This window comes from Falco cherrug, chromosome 10 (assembly GCF_023634085.1).
Source record: "Falco cherrug isolate bFalChe1 chromosome 10, bFalChe1.pri, whole genome shotgun sequence".
NCBI classification, from domain to species: Eukaryota; Metazoa; Chordata; class Aves; order Falconiformes; family Falconidae; genus Falco; species Falco cherrug.
This window is the reverse complement of record NC_073706.1, coordinates 38552423-38567445: the sequence shown is the minus strand read 5'-3', so window position 1 is coordinate 38567445 and position 15023 is coordinate 38552423. Positions and strand designations below refer to the sequence as shown.

At 45.0% G+C, this 15023-nt stretch overlaps 2 protein-coding genes across 2 annotated transcripts; both read left to right on the top strand.

Annotated features, from left to right (window-relative positions):
* The first annotated feature begins 1816 nt into the window (after positions 1–1816).
* On the top strand, positions 1817–7077 carry LOC129737016 (E3 ubiquitin-protein ligase RBBP6-like). The gene is made up of 3 exons (XM_055723080.1): positions 1817–2146; positions 4377–4476; positions 7020–7077. The coding sequence occupies exons 1-3, from the start codon at positions 1981–1983 to the stop codon at positions 7075–7077; spliced, it is 324 nt and encodes a 107-aa protein (XP_055579055.1). The 5' UTR covers positions 1817–1980.
* A 1499-nt stretch (positions 7078–8576) lies between these two features.
* LOC129736963 (E3 ubiquitin-protein ligase RBBP6-like) lies at positions 8577–14689 on the top strand. Its single transcript, XM_055722583.1, has 9 exons — positions 8577–8606; positions 10554–10642; positions 10751–10847; positions 11687–11826; positions 12740–12909; positions 13694–13797; positions 14247–14411; positions 14524–14583; positions 14678–14689. Exons 1-9 carry the CDS (start codon positions 8577–8579, stop codon positions 14687–14689), a joined length of 867 nt encoding a protein of 288 aa, XP_055578558.1.
* The last annotated feature ends 334 nt before the right edge of the window (positions 14690–15023 follow it).

Below are 15023 nucleotides of genomic sequence, written 5' to 3'. Positions count from 1 at the left end.
GCAAGAAACTTGTAACCCATCCTGTGCCTGACTGAAAATGCATGTGTAATGCGCTATGAGTGTGCAAGTGCTCTGCTGTCCATAGTGCGTGCCCTCGAGTAACTGGGTGAGCACGCTCAGAGGAAACATTCCCCCGTGCTCCCAGCACTGCCATAAAGAATGCCTGCCTTCTGAAACTTGCAAGCAAGGCTTAGAGGGTTTCTCTCCATGACCGACTTTATGGCATCATTCCCACCATACTGGAGAAAGCAAATCTTTTATTGTTTGGTGGTGAAAGCAGCTTGGGCAGTGTCACTGATGTGCAGCACTTTTTTAACCTCAGGTCTAAAGTGCCACCGGTCCCACCGTGGGGTACATGCTTCCTCAGGCTTTCACCAAACGGAAAGGATGCATCAAACCCACCCCACAAACACGTCCTGCACTTTTTTTATCTTTCCTGGAACGTGGGGACATGACCCTGCTGGGCCATCAGTGCCACCTGCCTGGGAGCCAAGATGGTGCCTTTGCATTCCAGGCTAGGAACTTACCTTCTTTTTTTCCTTTTCAGTGACTTTAGAGCCATCCTTAGGGAGGCTGGTTAAGCTGGTTTACTGCACAGCTGGTCGCCAGTGGAGGGAAATGGTAAGCTCCGCTGTTGCCTTTGGTGTTTACTTGTTACTGTGTCGCTCATTTGAGGGATCTTCTCATGCCCCGGCAAGCAGAAGCTATCACTCCACTTTAGGCCTTGGTCTAATAGTCATGCAAAGCAATATTGAAAGTCATTCTGAGGTCTGGAACAGGCCCCAATATGCATTTTATAAAAGTGCTTCTTGGCTGCTGTTTCTCTTTGTATGGGTTTTTTTCCCATTTCCCCAGACTGCTGAAGCTCTGAAAGGCGCCGATGAGCTGCTCTCCCTCAGTTTGCTCCTTTGCCTTTGGGGAGTGCGGTTCATGTTTTCTTCATGGCTTTGCAGAGGAGAAAATCCATGAGTACACCACCTTGGTTTTTTCACCTAAGCTAATTTCCGAAACTGCCTCCTTTAACTTAAACATGAAACTCTTCTTCACCTCTTTGTGCACTTGTAGAAAAGCAGGGTGGGGTGGGGGGTGGGGGTGTCTTCAGGAAGTGCCTGTAAAAGAGCCTTTGGGAGATCCTGTCCCTTGACTCCCATGTGGGGTAGTGAAGAGTCTGAGAAAGTCATGGGTGTTTTGGTGTTCACCTAAGCAGGTTTTCGTTTTGTTTTTTTTCTTTTTTATCTTATGTAGCTTATGTCACCAGGTAGTGACAGCCTGGGGATGACAGGAGGGGACAGCAGGCAGTGGCAGTGTGGAGTGTGACCAGAGGGGACTGTAGGCAGGGACAGGCCTGGGGGTTACCGGAGGGGACAGCAGGCAGTGACAGCCTGGGTGGTGACAGGAGGGGACAGCAGGCCATGACAGCCTGGGAGGTGACAGGAGGGGACAGCAGGCCGTGAAAACCTGGGGATGACAGGAGGGGACAGCAGATTGGGACAGCATGGGGGTGACAGGAGGGGACAGCAGGCCATGACAGCCTGCGTGGTGACAGGAGGGGACAGCAGGCAGTGGCAGCATCGAGGGTGACAGGAGGGGACAGCAGGCCGTGACAGCCTGGGGGGTGACAGGGCACGGGGCGGTGACAGGCTGGGGGACAGCAGGGACACCGGCGGCCCAGGCGGGGCTGATGAAGGCCCCTCCCCCAGGGGCGCTGAGTGGCCCCCTGAGCCCCTCTGTCACAATGCGGAGCCGCCTGGGTTGCCATAGCGAGCAGCTTGGCCTGGCAGCGCTGGTGCGAGGAGGGAGCGGAGGCCGAGCCAGGGCCTGTCCCCATCGTCCTCCCACCGGGGCTGCGAGGAGGAGCCGGCGGGCTCAGCCCGCGCTGCTGGCCCCAGCCCCTCGGTGGGCCCTGACCTGCTGTGGGGGCCGCGAGGCCAGCTGCTGCGTGAGGTGCCATCGCGGAGCGGGCACCGCCTGGCCCCGGCCATGTCGTGTGTCCACTACAAGTTCTCCTCCAGGCTGAACTCCGATGTGGTCACCTTTCACGGCCCCCACATCTCCCTGCGCGACCTCAGGCGCCAGATCATGGGCCGCGAGAGGCTGAAGGCGACCCACTGCGACCTGCAGGTCACCAACGCCCAGACCATGGAAGGTGCGTGGGGGCGGCGGGCGCGGGGACCGGGGACCGGCCGGCTGGCGATGGTGCAGGCGGCCAGTGAGGCGGTTGGGCCACGGCCGGCAGCGGTGACTTGTGCTGGGGCCTCAGAGCTGCTCTTCCGTGGTTGTGCGCTGGCAGCTGCCGTCAGGGCTGTGTGCGCAGCCAGGCACAGCAGCGTACGGGGTCCGTGTGCGACACCGCGCGTGGAAGAGGTTTGGTTTCTGGGAACCCTTCTAGCTAAAACGATAAGGGAATGTGGGACAATGCCTTGTCATCACAGACCTGCCAGATTTCTTTGAAAGCCGGCAGAGAAGGCTGAACGTGATAGAAAAGGAGTGGGTGGCTAATTTAAAGGGGAAAAAAAAGTGGGTTTGGTGACTGAAATTTGTCTTCAGCTACTTTTACTCCACCGCATTGGAAAAGCGGTGCTTGGCTGCTGCAGAAACTGCTCAGTAGCAACGTTTTGGATCAAGGGTGTATCTGTGAGTGAGAATCTATGCAGACCCTGGAAAGCCATCTTGTAGACGAGTGTTCTGTCTAAAGTATACTTGGCATTTCTTGCTAATACAGCTTCTTTGCTGCACCATGCTACACATTCATTCAGATGCTGTTGAGCATCATTTCTTCATTTCTTTCAAACGGTGCATTTTTGTCGTGGTACTGCGTGTTAAACGGTGTCAGGGCAGTACTGAAGTTTTATGGCAGATCAGTTATGGTGAATATACCTAGAAATGTTCTTAGAGAAACCCTAAGTTCTTTTGAATCTGAGAAATGGTGCTTGATTCTCAGAGACGGTAATGGTTTTGTATTACTTAGTGTGCTGTTTCAGTTTGGTAATCTACCGTCTGGCAAAGCTTGCATGTGATTAAAGACTTTGGAATATGACTTGTCAGAAATACAAAGACTTGGAAACCATCTCCATTCCTTAAACATTCAAATTTTATCGGTTGGGGGTTTTTTTCTTCTTTCTTGTGGTTCTGTGACATTCCCACAACAGTCTTGTCTTTACGATGTGTACTCGTAGGATTTTTTCCTCTTCCTCTTTGATGTATTAAAACTTAAACAGAATAACATGCCTGCTGCGGTAACTGTAACTTTGGCCCCAGCCTTTCAAGTGGTTGGACCTAAACACGCTGTTTACCTACAGATAGGTAAAGTAGGTTCAGGAGAGTATCTGTGAGCAGACTTAACAGCACGGTGTTAGGGGTCTTGGGGGTGTTACGGGATCGCGTGTCATATACAGCAGTAGAGACAAACATGCAGGTAGAGGCAGACGTACAGGTTGTGACACAGATGCTTACTGGAACTTTTGTAAGGGTGTTTTCCCCGTGAAAATGCAAAAATTCCCCAGCGGTTGTCAGAGCAAAGCTAAGGAATACATTTCGGTGTCATTTATGTGTATGCCAGATTTTGGGGTTTTATACATAACCGTGACTTTCCGTTTTTATTGAACAGCATCTACGTGCTTAAAGTCACCTTCAGAAGATGAAGGAAAGAACTAGGCCTGGATGCTCTGCCTAAAGGGGGTTCTTGGAGATCTTCCCTGTGGAGATATGGTAGTGGGTTTTATAACTTTGTGCAGGAGTCCTGACTAAATGTTGGCATGATCTTGGAAAGACCCTTCAGTGAACCTTGAGTGAAGATGGCCAACTTGTTCAGAGTTTTCCGAGCCGCGTGATCACGGAAATCTCGTAATAGAAGCAATGCTAATAGAAGCTAAAAGTAAACAGGATTTTACACATCACTGGGGGGAAAAAAAAGAGATGGTGGACTCTTTTTGAAGATGGTGGGAAGGCAAAATGGATGGTTGGGATGTGTTTTAAAAGGTGGGAGGCGGGGTGGGGGTGTCCTCTTCCGTGCTCGCTATTATAGAGACATGTTCTAGGGTTTTGTAAGCTAACAGGAGCAAAAGCAATGAAAGTTAGATCAGGAAAGAGCCTCATGTTTTAGCAGACTCTGCTTTAGTGACTTTAGAGACCATTTTGCTGTTGGCATTGAAACGATTCAAAACAAATGGAAAAGATTTTGCTGCTTGTGTTTGACTATCAGACCTGAAGATTTCTGGAAAGGTACCGTGAGTGTGTGGACATGATAAAAGCATGACGCTGTGTGTAAAATGTTGCTTTTCTATCCGTAAAGGGTTCCCTGAAGTGCTATGTCATGACATATTAATATCACTCTTACGAACTGACTGATGCTTTCTCTGTATTGATGTTGTTTTCAGAATACACAGATGACAATGCCCTGATTCCAAGGCACTCATCGGTAACTGTTAGGAGAGTCCCTGTTAGAGGAGTTAAAGCTACCGGCAAGACAGACCTTGGGTAAGTAGCCGTAACGCGTTGTGTTCTTTGGGAGGGGTTTCAGTGTGTTCACCTTCTTTGTGGCTGTTGGTTTACGGAGGCATTCCGGTTGTCTCTTTCTTGTTAAAGCTGCTGTTAAATTGTGTTGTGACAGGGCAGATTTGAATGTATCTGTCCCAAAGCAGACTTAGATTTTTCAGCCCGCTGGGACGTGGCATTCAAAGTCCAACAGTGGTAGCTGTTCAGACGTTTGAATTGGGTTTGTTCTTGGGGTTGGTTTTTCTGAGAGTCAAGTTCTCCATCCTGTTTCCTCTATGCAGAGAGATTCCTTATTTTATGCTTTTGCTTGTATTGCTTTTAGAGTAAACGGAGAGACACATTGCAGTGTGAACTGGTAATTGGTTCCCATCTGCCAGCAGTCCGAGTCCCAGTGTTTGACTGCTTCCTTTGTTTGGGGGCGGGGGGGCAGGGTATTCTTACACCCCAGAGGGGTGGGGGTGGCGGGGCTGCATGCTGTCTCCAGAGGAAAGACTGAGAGTGGCCAGCTGGCAAACCGTGCGAACAAGAAGTTTCATTCTTAAGTGATTCCTATTAGTTTCCTAAAGACAATGCCTGTGTCGGGCAAGAGAAAAAGAGCAACGTCCTAAAGCGTATTGCCTTTTGTGCCAGGACGGTGAAGGAGCAGTTGATCTTTTCCAAACCTGAAGCTCAGAAAGCAGTTGGGCACATTCCCAAATGTTGGTAGTTACCTTTCTAAGTTTGATTTCACCCTAAGCTGCTCTCTGTGCTCCAGGTATTACTGCTGTATTCCTCAGATTTATGGAGGACAGAGATCTGATTACAATTGCAGATATTCAAATGTAAGCCTGACTACAGCATTGTTGCTGTCATCGATGTATTTGTCCAGTCCAGTTCTGTATCAGCTGCGTCAGCATGGTTTGAATGGTCATGTTTTCCAGCCTTCTTCAAGACAGACCTCTCCTCCACCATTAGTAGATATTATTGACTTGTGGTTATGCCGTGTCTTTCTAATGTTAGTTCTCAATAAATAAAGTATACCGGCGAGTTTCAGCGTGTCTCAAACAAACAGTACAGCAGCATCCTAGTACCCATGAAGCATCTGCAAGCAAACCCCCCTGAATTTATGTGGCTCTCCTGTAAGCTTTGGGCATATTAGTGCTTTCAGGCACTACCAAGAGTTTCTGGATGCCACAGCACTGTGCTGCTAAGCATGGCCTTGTTTGGGGGGTTAATTTAGATCGGGATGCTTAGTGCTGTCTTGTCAATATAGCCTCCATTTCTGGTTGGATGACACCCTCTCCTGGTGTTGGAATGCTGCCCTAAAATGAGAAGCTAGGTGCCACTAGCATCAAAGATCCAAGAAGCACCTGCACGTGGGGATAAGGGATGAATGCCGCTGCTCTGCTAAAGTTGCAAATGGATCAGGCAGGTCAGCTTTCTATTCCTTCAGCTGGAACCATTGTGGAAACAACTGGTAGAGTTGTTAATGTTTGGGAATGGTGAATGCATGCTGTCATGGTGGAGAGGCCTTCAGGAATGCGTTAGTCACCTTGTAGTATCTTCCTCAAGGCAAGTGGATGAAGAAACCATGGTGTGGTAATCTAAAGCTTTTCCTCGCGCTTCCTCATCTTCAGGAGGTACGTGGCTGTACTTGCGAGCCTGGTGGTGGTGTAGCAGTGGCAGGAAGTATGAGCCTTTCTATTTGTGCAGGACTTGCACAGCAGCCTTTGGGTTGCCTCTGCTCGTGGGACGCTTTGGATGAGGTATGAATTGTTTGTTAACTAGATGGGCGGTTGCATGTTTGATTCATGAGTAGCATGCAGGTACAGACCAATGAGTATGTGGAATCTCGGCAAGGGCTTGCGTGTCATAAGTGTTCCCTAAAATATTGTAGCATGTTCAAGATGATCTTAAAGGAAGTTCTGGTAATCAAGACTTTTTTTCTTATTTTTTTAACACAGGCCTCCTCGATCTCAGAAAATCCTAGGAACTGCTTTCAGGTGATGTTTCTACTGCTATTTGTAGTCACTTTAGGCTAAGTATGGTAGGTACCTGAACACAGTGCTTGGGCTTCCACCAAGAAACACTTTTCTACAGACAACTGTTCTCGTTTTGTCAGAGGAGTGTAGAAACCAAAGTGCTCTATCTGGTACCTATTTGTGGTAGTGGGGCTATACAGATTGCCTGAAGGTGCCTTTGTATTTGGATGGCTGACTATTTAAGAACAGAAAAATGTAGCACAGTCTTCACAGTTTTGGTACTTAGAGAGCAGAAAGAAAATATCTGAGGACTTCTTCTTGCACTGCTGTATTCTGTATCTTAGAGTCATTGGGGGCAAAGAAGGAATGGGATTTTGGGTTTTATTTCAATTGCACTGAATGCACCAGGAGAGCACACTTTATGTATAGAAATAAATTTCCGTATTCATAAGACTACCAGTACACAATGTTTTGATGTTCAGGTTTTATAAACTGTTTTCCCTGCTTTATGTTGGTTACGAGTGCTTTATTTTAAGTTCTGATCATCTTTCTTTCTTCTTCTAGAAATCGAACTGGGCCAGTGAGTAGAACATCAAAAGAGGTATGTAAAAACACAAGCTGAAACTTTTTTCTACATGCTGCACCTAAGTCTAAGAAATGTAGCCTTGTACTAATTTTTTAATATATATAAAAATATATAAAATATATATGTTTTATATATAATATTTATAATATATATATCTCAAACATATTTTCCAGTGAAACATAGTGTATGCTGTAAATCCAATGTATTTGATTCAGCATAGTGAAAACTGAGCAATGCCAACATTTGCGCGGTTCTAATGTGAATAATGGTATTTGTGCCTAGTAACGCATTGCATTTCGTACTGAATAGGCTAGAATATTTCTTGTGTGACTGTGTGTTGTACCGATAATGTATGCTCATTTTTAGAGCTTGTAGGTTCAAGGTTTGCACCACTGAACTTGGTGCCACTCTTCAGTACGCCACCACTTTGAATTTACATTTGGAAAAGGGGCAGCATTTTTCTTCCGGTCAGAAAACACTGTTGTTCTGCTGCTAAGACATGAATAAGTAACTCGAGGAGACACTTGACTAGTAATGGCCTAGATCTCCACTTGGCCCTTGGGGGGTATGCTACGTGCAACGATGCATTTCAAAATAGCCCTCATAGTACAAACATTACTTTGTGGTGGTGGTTGGTTTTCATCTGTAAGTATAACTGCTTGTTCTTCACTAGAATGGAGTGAGGCATTACATGAGCTCTAGGTCACTGGATCTGATCACTTTGTAAGCTCTTAGGATAACTTAATCTAGAAATTCGTGAACTTGGGGTCTAATGAAAGTAAATGAAAGACAGCGCAAAAACTATACTGCATTCATGAATCATACTTGTGTGCATTTAGTAAATGATGAGCTATTAACTGATTAATTTATAAACTGCACTGACAATGTTTCCTGTAGTGACACTTCCTACTCAAATAAACGGAAATAATTTTTTTAGATCCTTTCGAGCTGCAAATGGACAGCTTCCTTAACCCTCCGTCTTTTAAGCAGTTGTGAGCATTTGACAAGGGTCCCCCTCTGAGGTATTCTGAGCAATAGGTTGATCTCAGGAGGGGTTGGTTGCTTTAGTTTCTTCTCATTAACAACGTAGGCATACTTAAGCTGTTTAAGGTTTGGACTTTGTTTTGAACAAGTATAAATTCCACTGGCTTGGAGGTGGCTCTTCCAGTGACACTCAGAGGATATAGCGCAGGCTTTCATACAGCAGTAGGGGTGAACTATTGCTCTGTTTTGATTGTAGAACTTGAGTATGTGTTTAATTTTTCTGAATAGATTGGCGACCCTTCCGCACCTCTTTCTCTGGCCCAGCTTATTAAGGTATGCTTAGATGTACTTGCTTGTGAAATCGTGTTAAAAAGAAAGGGGTGGGTGTGGGTGTGTATCCTTGTATTTTCAAACCTTACACTGTGCTCTCTAGCTGGATAACTGCTGTAATATGAGCAAAACATTAATTGTTAATAATTCAGAGTGTTTCTCCTAACTTTAAAATATTACTTTGATACTATCCTGTAGAGAGTAGTTCCCAGCTTGGGAAGATGGAAGGGGAGCACCTTATTGGCCTCAGTGTAATGCTGCAGTGTTACTCATCTGCAAGACACAAAGAAGCAGCACTTCAGAAGCTGTTTACCATTTTTCATACGTCCCGCTCATTGTTCATTGGAAACTAACACCATTTTTACAGCAGGATTTAATTGGCTGTAAGTCATGGACATTTCTAGGGCCTTTGCAACAGCCGGAACAGACGTGTTTCTGGAACATGGACAATTGCATGGCTGTTTTTGAATTTTTAGTCATTACAGTTACAGATCCATTCTTTGAATGGTGCGGGACTGCTTGAATTGTGGCATACAGATAGAGGACGACGCAACCTAATTTGTTTACATGCAGACTGTGAAAAGTGTGCAAGTGCACCTAATTGTTGATAGGACTGTGCCAGTGTTTATGCGAGGCACATCAGCAGACGTGACCGCCTGAAAGCATATTTTGTAATGGAACTGCTTGTATTTTGTGCTCAGCAACGTGTAACGTTGTCTCGGGAAACACTAGTGATTGCACTTGGTGAAGAGGCGTAGTGCTAGCCACAGAAGTGATTAAAAGCATAGTCTTTAAAGTTACAAAGACTAGAGAAGGCAGGGCCTAACGCAGAGGAGCTAGTTCTTTCCTCTGAAAATGAAGGCCAGAGCTCATGTCCAAGAGAAAGAAATCCTTCCCACTGGGAACGTCTTCCCTCGCTCGCTGCATTTATTTATTTTCTTAATAAATTTAATTGTGTTAATTAACATTTTGCGGCAGGGTGGGGGTGGGGGTGGAGGTGTGTGCAGAATTAGTTTGGGAAGCAGCCACCAAAAGACATTGGTCTCCCTCAGGGCTGTCCCTTGGTTCTGTAAAGTCATGTGAAATTTACTCTAAAATGTGGAAAACTGTCCAAGCTTTTGAGAAATTCAAAGATTTCAGAAATACGGAGATAGGTAACAAAGCAGCTCCGAACTGTTACCCTAGCCTCTTTAGTGCAGGCTGGCACAGGAGGCAATGTGTAGTAAGAACTTTTCTGCTTTGTTATGACTATGTATTGAATGCCATATTTGAATGGTGGTCTGTTCCTAGAAATGTGTTGTGGGTTTTGGATGTGTTTTGTAAACCATTTGGGTTCAGACAAATCAGTCAAGTGTCTATAAAAGTTCTCTGCAAATGTTACTGGAAATGATTTCATAGATGGAGATCTGGATTATGTTCCTGCGTATATGGAACAGCTAGATGAAATAACATGTGGAAACTAGTTGGTTGCTTTCGTGAGTGAATGCATGTAAAAAGGAAAACATGAGCAGTTGGTCTGTAGGATAGGTGCTTGAAGTTCCAAATAATTTACAGTCACCCCCTTTGACCCTGCTTGTATCTGGACTAGTGTGTAATAGAAACATTTGAAGAAGTACTGTGTAAAAAAACCCATCTGGCTTCCATAGTTCGAAGATCTAGTTCTGCGTAAGGTTTATATTACAATTTGCGTGTTAAAAGGACAGTGACAACTGGAAAAAAATTGTAGTTCAGTCACTTCCTATGAAGAAGCGAGTGGCGGTGGGGGAGGGGGCGGAACCATGCGGTTTGGACTGCCTACAGCACATGATGGTCAGATGTCTGCTGAAAAGAATCTTTTCTCTTGCTGAGGGATTATAGAAAGCTTGATTCCTTTTAATGCTTCTGGGTCTGAAGCTGAATTTCAGCAAGCAAAACCAACTGCCACGACTCTGAAGTTGTGTGTCCTTTTGACACTGCAGAATGTAAATACTGCTACTTGCACACATCTTTCTCAGTTAAATGTACCATGGCTAGCTTCTTTGACTAGTCTGGAGCTTAAAGACCAGCTTCAAAATGCTGGCTGGTGGGCTTTTTTCTACACATAGCTTCAGTCCGCTTGGACAAAACTTGGATTGGCTTCACAAGTCTTTATGTAAGGTACAAAGAGAGCCTATTTGTAGCCTAATGTGTGTGTCAAATAACCATTACCTGTTAAACAGACTGCCAACCTGGCTGAAGCCAATGCTTCCGAAGAGGATAAGATAAAGGCGATGATGATACAGTCCTGCCATGAATACGATCCATCCAAGTAAGTATCAAATGTGATCTTCAAAGGTTATGGAAAAAGTATGGAGATGTTTCTTTTAAGAAGAGAGACACATGCATAGCTTTTCCTTTTTTTCCCCAAACCTTCTAGTTACTTGAGGGAACCCTTGGATCTGCCTCCACCATCATCCAGTTGCTTTTGCTGTGGAAAACCTGGCCACTATGCCAAGAACTGCCCGGTAAATAGGGTAAGATTGGGGCAGGCCTCTGGTGTTACCGAGCTTTTAGGGTTTTTTACCTTGGCATTTATGTGACAAAGACATGAACACTCCCAGTAAGAATTGTTTCTCTCGGGGCGAAATGTTACATGGCAATGTTGCAAAGCCCTCCCAAATTCAAGGGAAACTTGGAATTCTAAATGTGAAACTTTTTTTTTCTCTAGGTCACAGACATTAAAGATGTCCATAGATCTTTCTCAGTGAACTTTCATAGATATTTGTATCTATTTCAATAGTACTGGAAATGTTCCTGGTTCTAACTCTTTCTAATGACAGTTCAAAGTTGTTGGTATTTCCTCTAAAAACAAGAGGTTTCTGTCGACCCCGTCTATTGAGTATCTGTCAGTTTTAACTACAGAAGCCTCTGGCTGAATATTCATGCCGTTTAACATCAGTCCCTGAATGTACGTGCAGGAGGGATGAATTCAGCCTTCCTATATAGATGTGAATGTAAGTTTCCATGGGGGCTGATTTGGAGACCCTGAATTAAGCTCTCACACGTTGCCCAGGGGCTTTGGAGGGGGAACAGGTTTGTGTCTCTGCTCTGAGCGGACGGTGAGCAAAGGGCTGTTTCACCCTGAAGGGTCCTGAAGTTAAGCCAAAGAATGACGACTGGGTTCAAAACTCTGCTCAAACCTGTGGTACGTCCTGGCTATGCTCGTTGGGGAAAGCAGGAGTTTGAGTCGAGCAGCCATTATGTTAGGTAAAAGGAGGGGATTAAAGGCTTTCGCTGCTTAAAATTATCTCTGAAACGTCATTTTAAGTGTGCGTCTGAAGAGGAGAGATGTCTGCATTTCTGTTCTCAACAGGACAAAAATGTGGAGCCTGTTTGCAGAATTAAAAGGAGCACCGGAATTCCAAGGAGTTTCCTGGTGGAGGTGAAGGATCCCAACACAAAAGGTGCCATGCTGACAAAGGCTGGGAAATACGCAATACCAACTATTAATGCGTAAGTATGGAATTAATCGGACCGACCAAAATGCGAATGAGAGCAACCATGCGTAAATGTCTGAGTGGCAATGCAGCCGAGGTGGCCAGCCTCTAATTACGAGGGAGGAAGCACTACCGTCGTATCTTAACCTTAAAATCTGCAATACTTTCCCATATTGAAATAGAGTAGTCCTACTGTTCATGCCCCGGGAAGCTGGCTGACCTTGGGGTATGCTAAGAACCTGTATTTCTGCAAGGCATTTCAGTAGTGTTTCCAGCTGGCATCATTCTCTCTGAATGCTCATTTTGCTTCTGGTTTATGTTTCAAAGGCTTCTTGCAAAATTTAACAAATAGCCCTTGGACTGAGATTTCCTCCTCCTCTGACTTTTAACAAATCTCATGTGTGAAACGGGCTGAAGTGTTCCTGTTGCTATAAACTAAGAAATTACTGCTGTGTGCTGACAGGAGTGGCTGTTGGAAAGTGCACTCGGTAGCACTTCCCTTTTTCTGTCATGGATCTCCTGTTGTAGAAGCTGTAGCACAGACTTCTTTCATTTACAAAATGAAATTACTTGGGGACGAACTTTACCCTGATCCAGCAATTTGCACTTACCCTCTGGCAAAGGAGAGGTGGGATTCCTTTCCCCTGCTCTCTAGCTGTCAAGCAATTATTTTTCTAGTCTGAGCTCATTTTGTAGTTGATCCAACGGATGGGAGAGTTCTGCAGAAGGAAAAATGTTCCCCCCTCCTTCTTCTTCTGATAGTGTGGCTCTAGAGAAGTCATTTAGCGTAAATGCCTACGTTGTAGAAAGCCAATGTGGAGTGAGAAGACTTCCATCTATTACCTTTGTTTGATAAAATCCAAAGCTTGGAAAATTTTTCCTTTCCCATCTTTCACTTTTTTCTTTTTCCTTCCCCACCTGCCCTCCAGGGAAGCTTATGCTAGAGAGAAAAAGGAAAAGCCACCCTTTTTACCAGAGGAGCCCTCCTCCTCCTCCGCAGACAGGCCTGTTCCAAACGAGTTGTTATGTCCCATTTGTAAAGATCCAGTGACGGATGCAGCGCTTATTCCATGCTGTGGAGCAAGTTATTGTGACGAATGTAAGTGCGTAATGTAATGTAAGGAGTAAACTCCCCTCCCGTGTTTTTTAATCCAAAACACCACATCAGATCTTCTGAAAGCAGGAATAGGAGATCACCTGTGCTACCAGGTCTATTTCATACTTCAGTACGCCCGGAGTAGGAAAGGCCTCTTCTCCGTAATGGGGGGGAAAAAAAAAAACAAACCCAAAGGCCAAAGAGCTTTTTTCCCTTTCTGTGTATCTAGTCAAATCTTCTTCACATGCGGAAGGTCGAGTACGAGAAGAGTGCATAATTGTGCAGGTGAATACAGTATTAGATATGGAATGCACGTAGTTTGTCCACAGCTCTTTCTCTCATACACAACTATAGAGCCAGCTCTGGTGACTGACTCTGGTCCGCCACAAACAGGCAGTCAGGCATTTAATCTACATTCTTTGCCACAGGAGTTGGTTAAACCTTCAAAACTCGAACCGACTCATGGCTTTTTGAGATGTGCTTTGTTCATTAGCCTTGATGTTGGTGGCTTCTTGCTGTACTCGGTAGTAGAAAAAAGACTAGTCCAAACATCAGGACACAGCCCACTCTATGGTCTTCAGCTGTTACAACAGGGAAATGTCAAAACTGTATAGCGATTTGCTGCATACTGGGCATTTTTTACACTTATGAACATTTATAGCTTCATGCTCTCCATTCAAGACCATATCCAGCCATTAATCGTCTGTGTGTTCTTATAATTGATGAGAACCCCAAAGATTTCCCTACTTTGGCTGAAACCTATTTTGACGCTTCTAATTACACACAGGTATTAGAACAGCTTTACTGGAATCGGAGGAACATACTTGCCCGGCGTGTCATCAGACAGGTGTTTCTCCTGACGCTTTAGTTGCCAACAACTTCCTGCGCCAGGTAACGTGGTGACTTTTTCATCAACTGTTTGTAAGGAAAGTCTGTTTGTAAAAAGCTGAAAGGGAGGAAATTATTGACATCTCCTTAAAGAAGGATAAACTGAATAAGGCTGCATTTACTTTTCAAATGCATTGTCTGTTGTTACAGAAGCTGACAACTCTTTAGAGATAATCAGGCAAACTCAGGTCAAACTTTTGTCTAAACACGCTTGCCTGCCTCTCAGATTCGCTGTTAACACTGAAGTCCTTTAACTACAGATACTCTGAGCTACCAGTCCTTAATAGCAGTGTTTCATGTGATGTGTTCCTATCTCTGTGTGCTGCTTTACTCTAGGCTTGATAGCATGTACAGGACTATACAAGTCATTTTACCCTGTGGAGGCTTTTCTTCATCTATTGTCATCATAATCTGACACTTTGATCTTTTTGTCCATGTTCTTCTGCCTCTAGGCTGTGAACAACTTCCACAATGGAACCGGCTACACAACAGGGCTCCATAAGGAGATTCAGCAGCAGCAGCGACAGCCGCCGTCACCGCCTGCACGACCACTTGTGACTGTGACACCTGCTGCTCAGGTGACTGCCACCAAACTTTCTAAATCTTCCTCTCTGTCAGTCAGCGGTCTGTTAAGTTTTATTTCAACATATGCTTTTGAAATACAGTATTTATTAGAGCTTATTTTCCAACTGTTTGCATTTATTCACAAGGGCTTTCCGGTTCCTGTAGCAAGACAACCGGCAGTACCATGTCTTCTGGGCCCCCAAGAGCAAAAAATACCCACACCTGGTGAGTGACCGTAACTTTAGAATTTCTTCTAAAAAAATTATCTTCAGATGAACTGAATGGGATTTATTTCTTTTTCCTCTCCCCACTCCAAAAGGTCATCCGATGAGAGCCAGTGCGGTTCGCTCAGCAGGCGGCAGACCAGGCTGGGGACTGTAAGTATTTCACAGAAATTCAGTCTCTGACGACTTGTAACCTGTTAAACCAGGCTGTAACACCTACATTACTTCTACAGTAGCTGATTTATAATGAAATGCGTATGCACAGATAGCTGTGGAGAATACAAGTGGCAATTCATTTTTAAGTGGCTCAGCTTGAGTTGGCTCTAACAAAGGGGATCTGTGCTTGCAGTAAAACGATTACAAATAAAACTCCAGTATGTGACCCAAAAGTAGACTCTGAAAAAGAAACGCTTTTGGAGGAAACCGTAAGTATATATCAAA

Bases quoted from the DNA above. Each gene is read 5' to 3' on its own strand.
- LOC129737016 (XM_055723080.1), top strand. From the start codon at position 1,981: ATGTCGTGTGTCCACTACAAGTTCTCCTCCAGGCTGAACTCCGATGTG. The intron at 2,147-4,376 runs GTGCGTGGGGGC...TGTTGTTTTCAG, and splicing joins CAACGCCCAGACCATGGAAG to AATACACAGATGACAATGCC. The intron at 4,477-7,019 runs GTAAGTAGCCGT...TTCTTCTTCTAG, and splicing joins ACCGGCAAGACAGACCTTGG to AAATCGAACTGGGCCAGTGA.
- LOC129736963 (XM_055722583.1), top strand. From the start codon at position 8,577: ATGGAAGGGGAGCACCTTATTGGCCTCAGT. The intron at 12,910-13,693 runs GTAAGTGCGTAA...AATTACACACAG, and splicing joins AGCAAGTTATTGTGACGAAT to GTATTAGAACAGCTTTACTG. The intron at 13,798-14,246 runs GTAACGTGGTGA...TTCTGCCTCTAG, and splicing joins CCAACAACTTCCTGCGCCAG to GCTGTGAACAACTTCCACAA.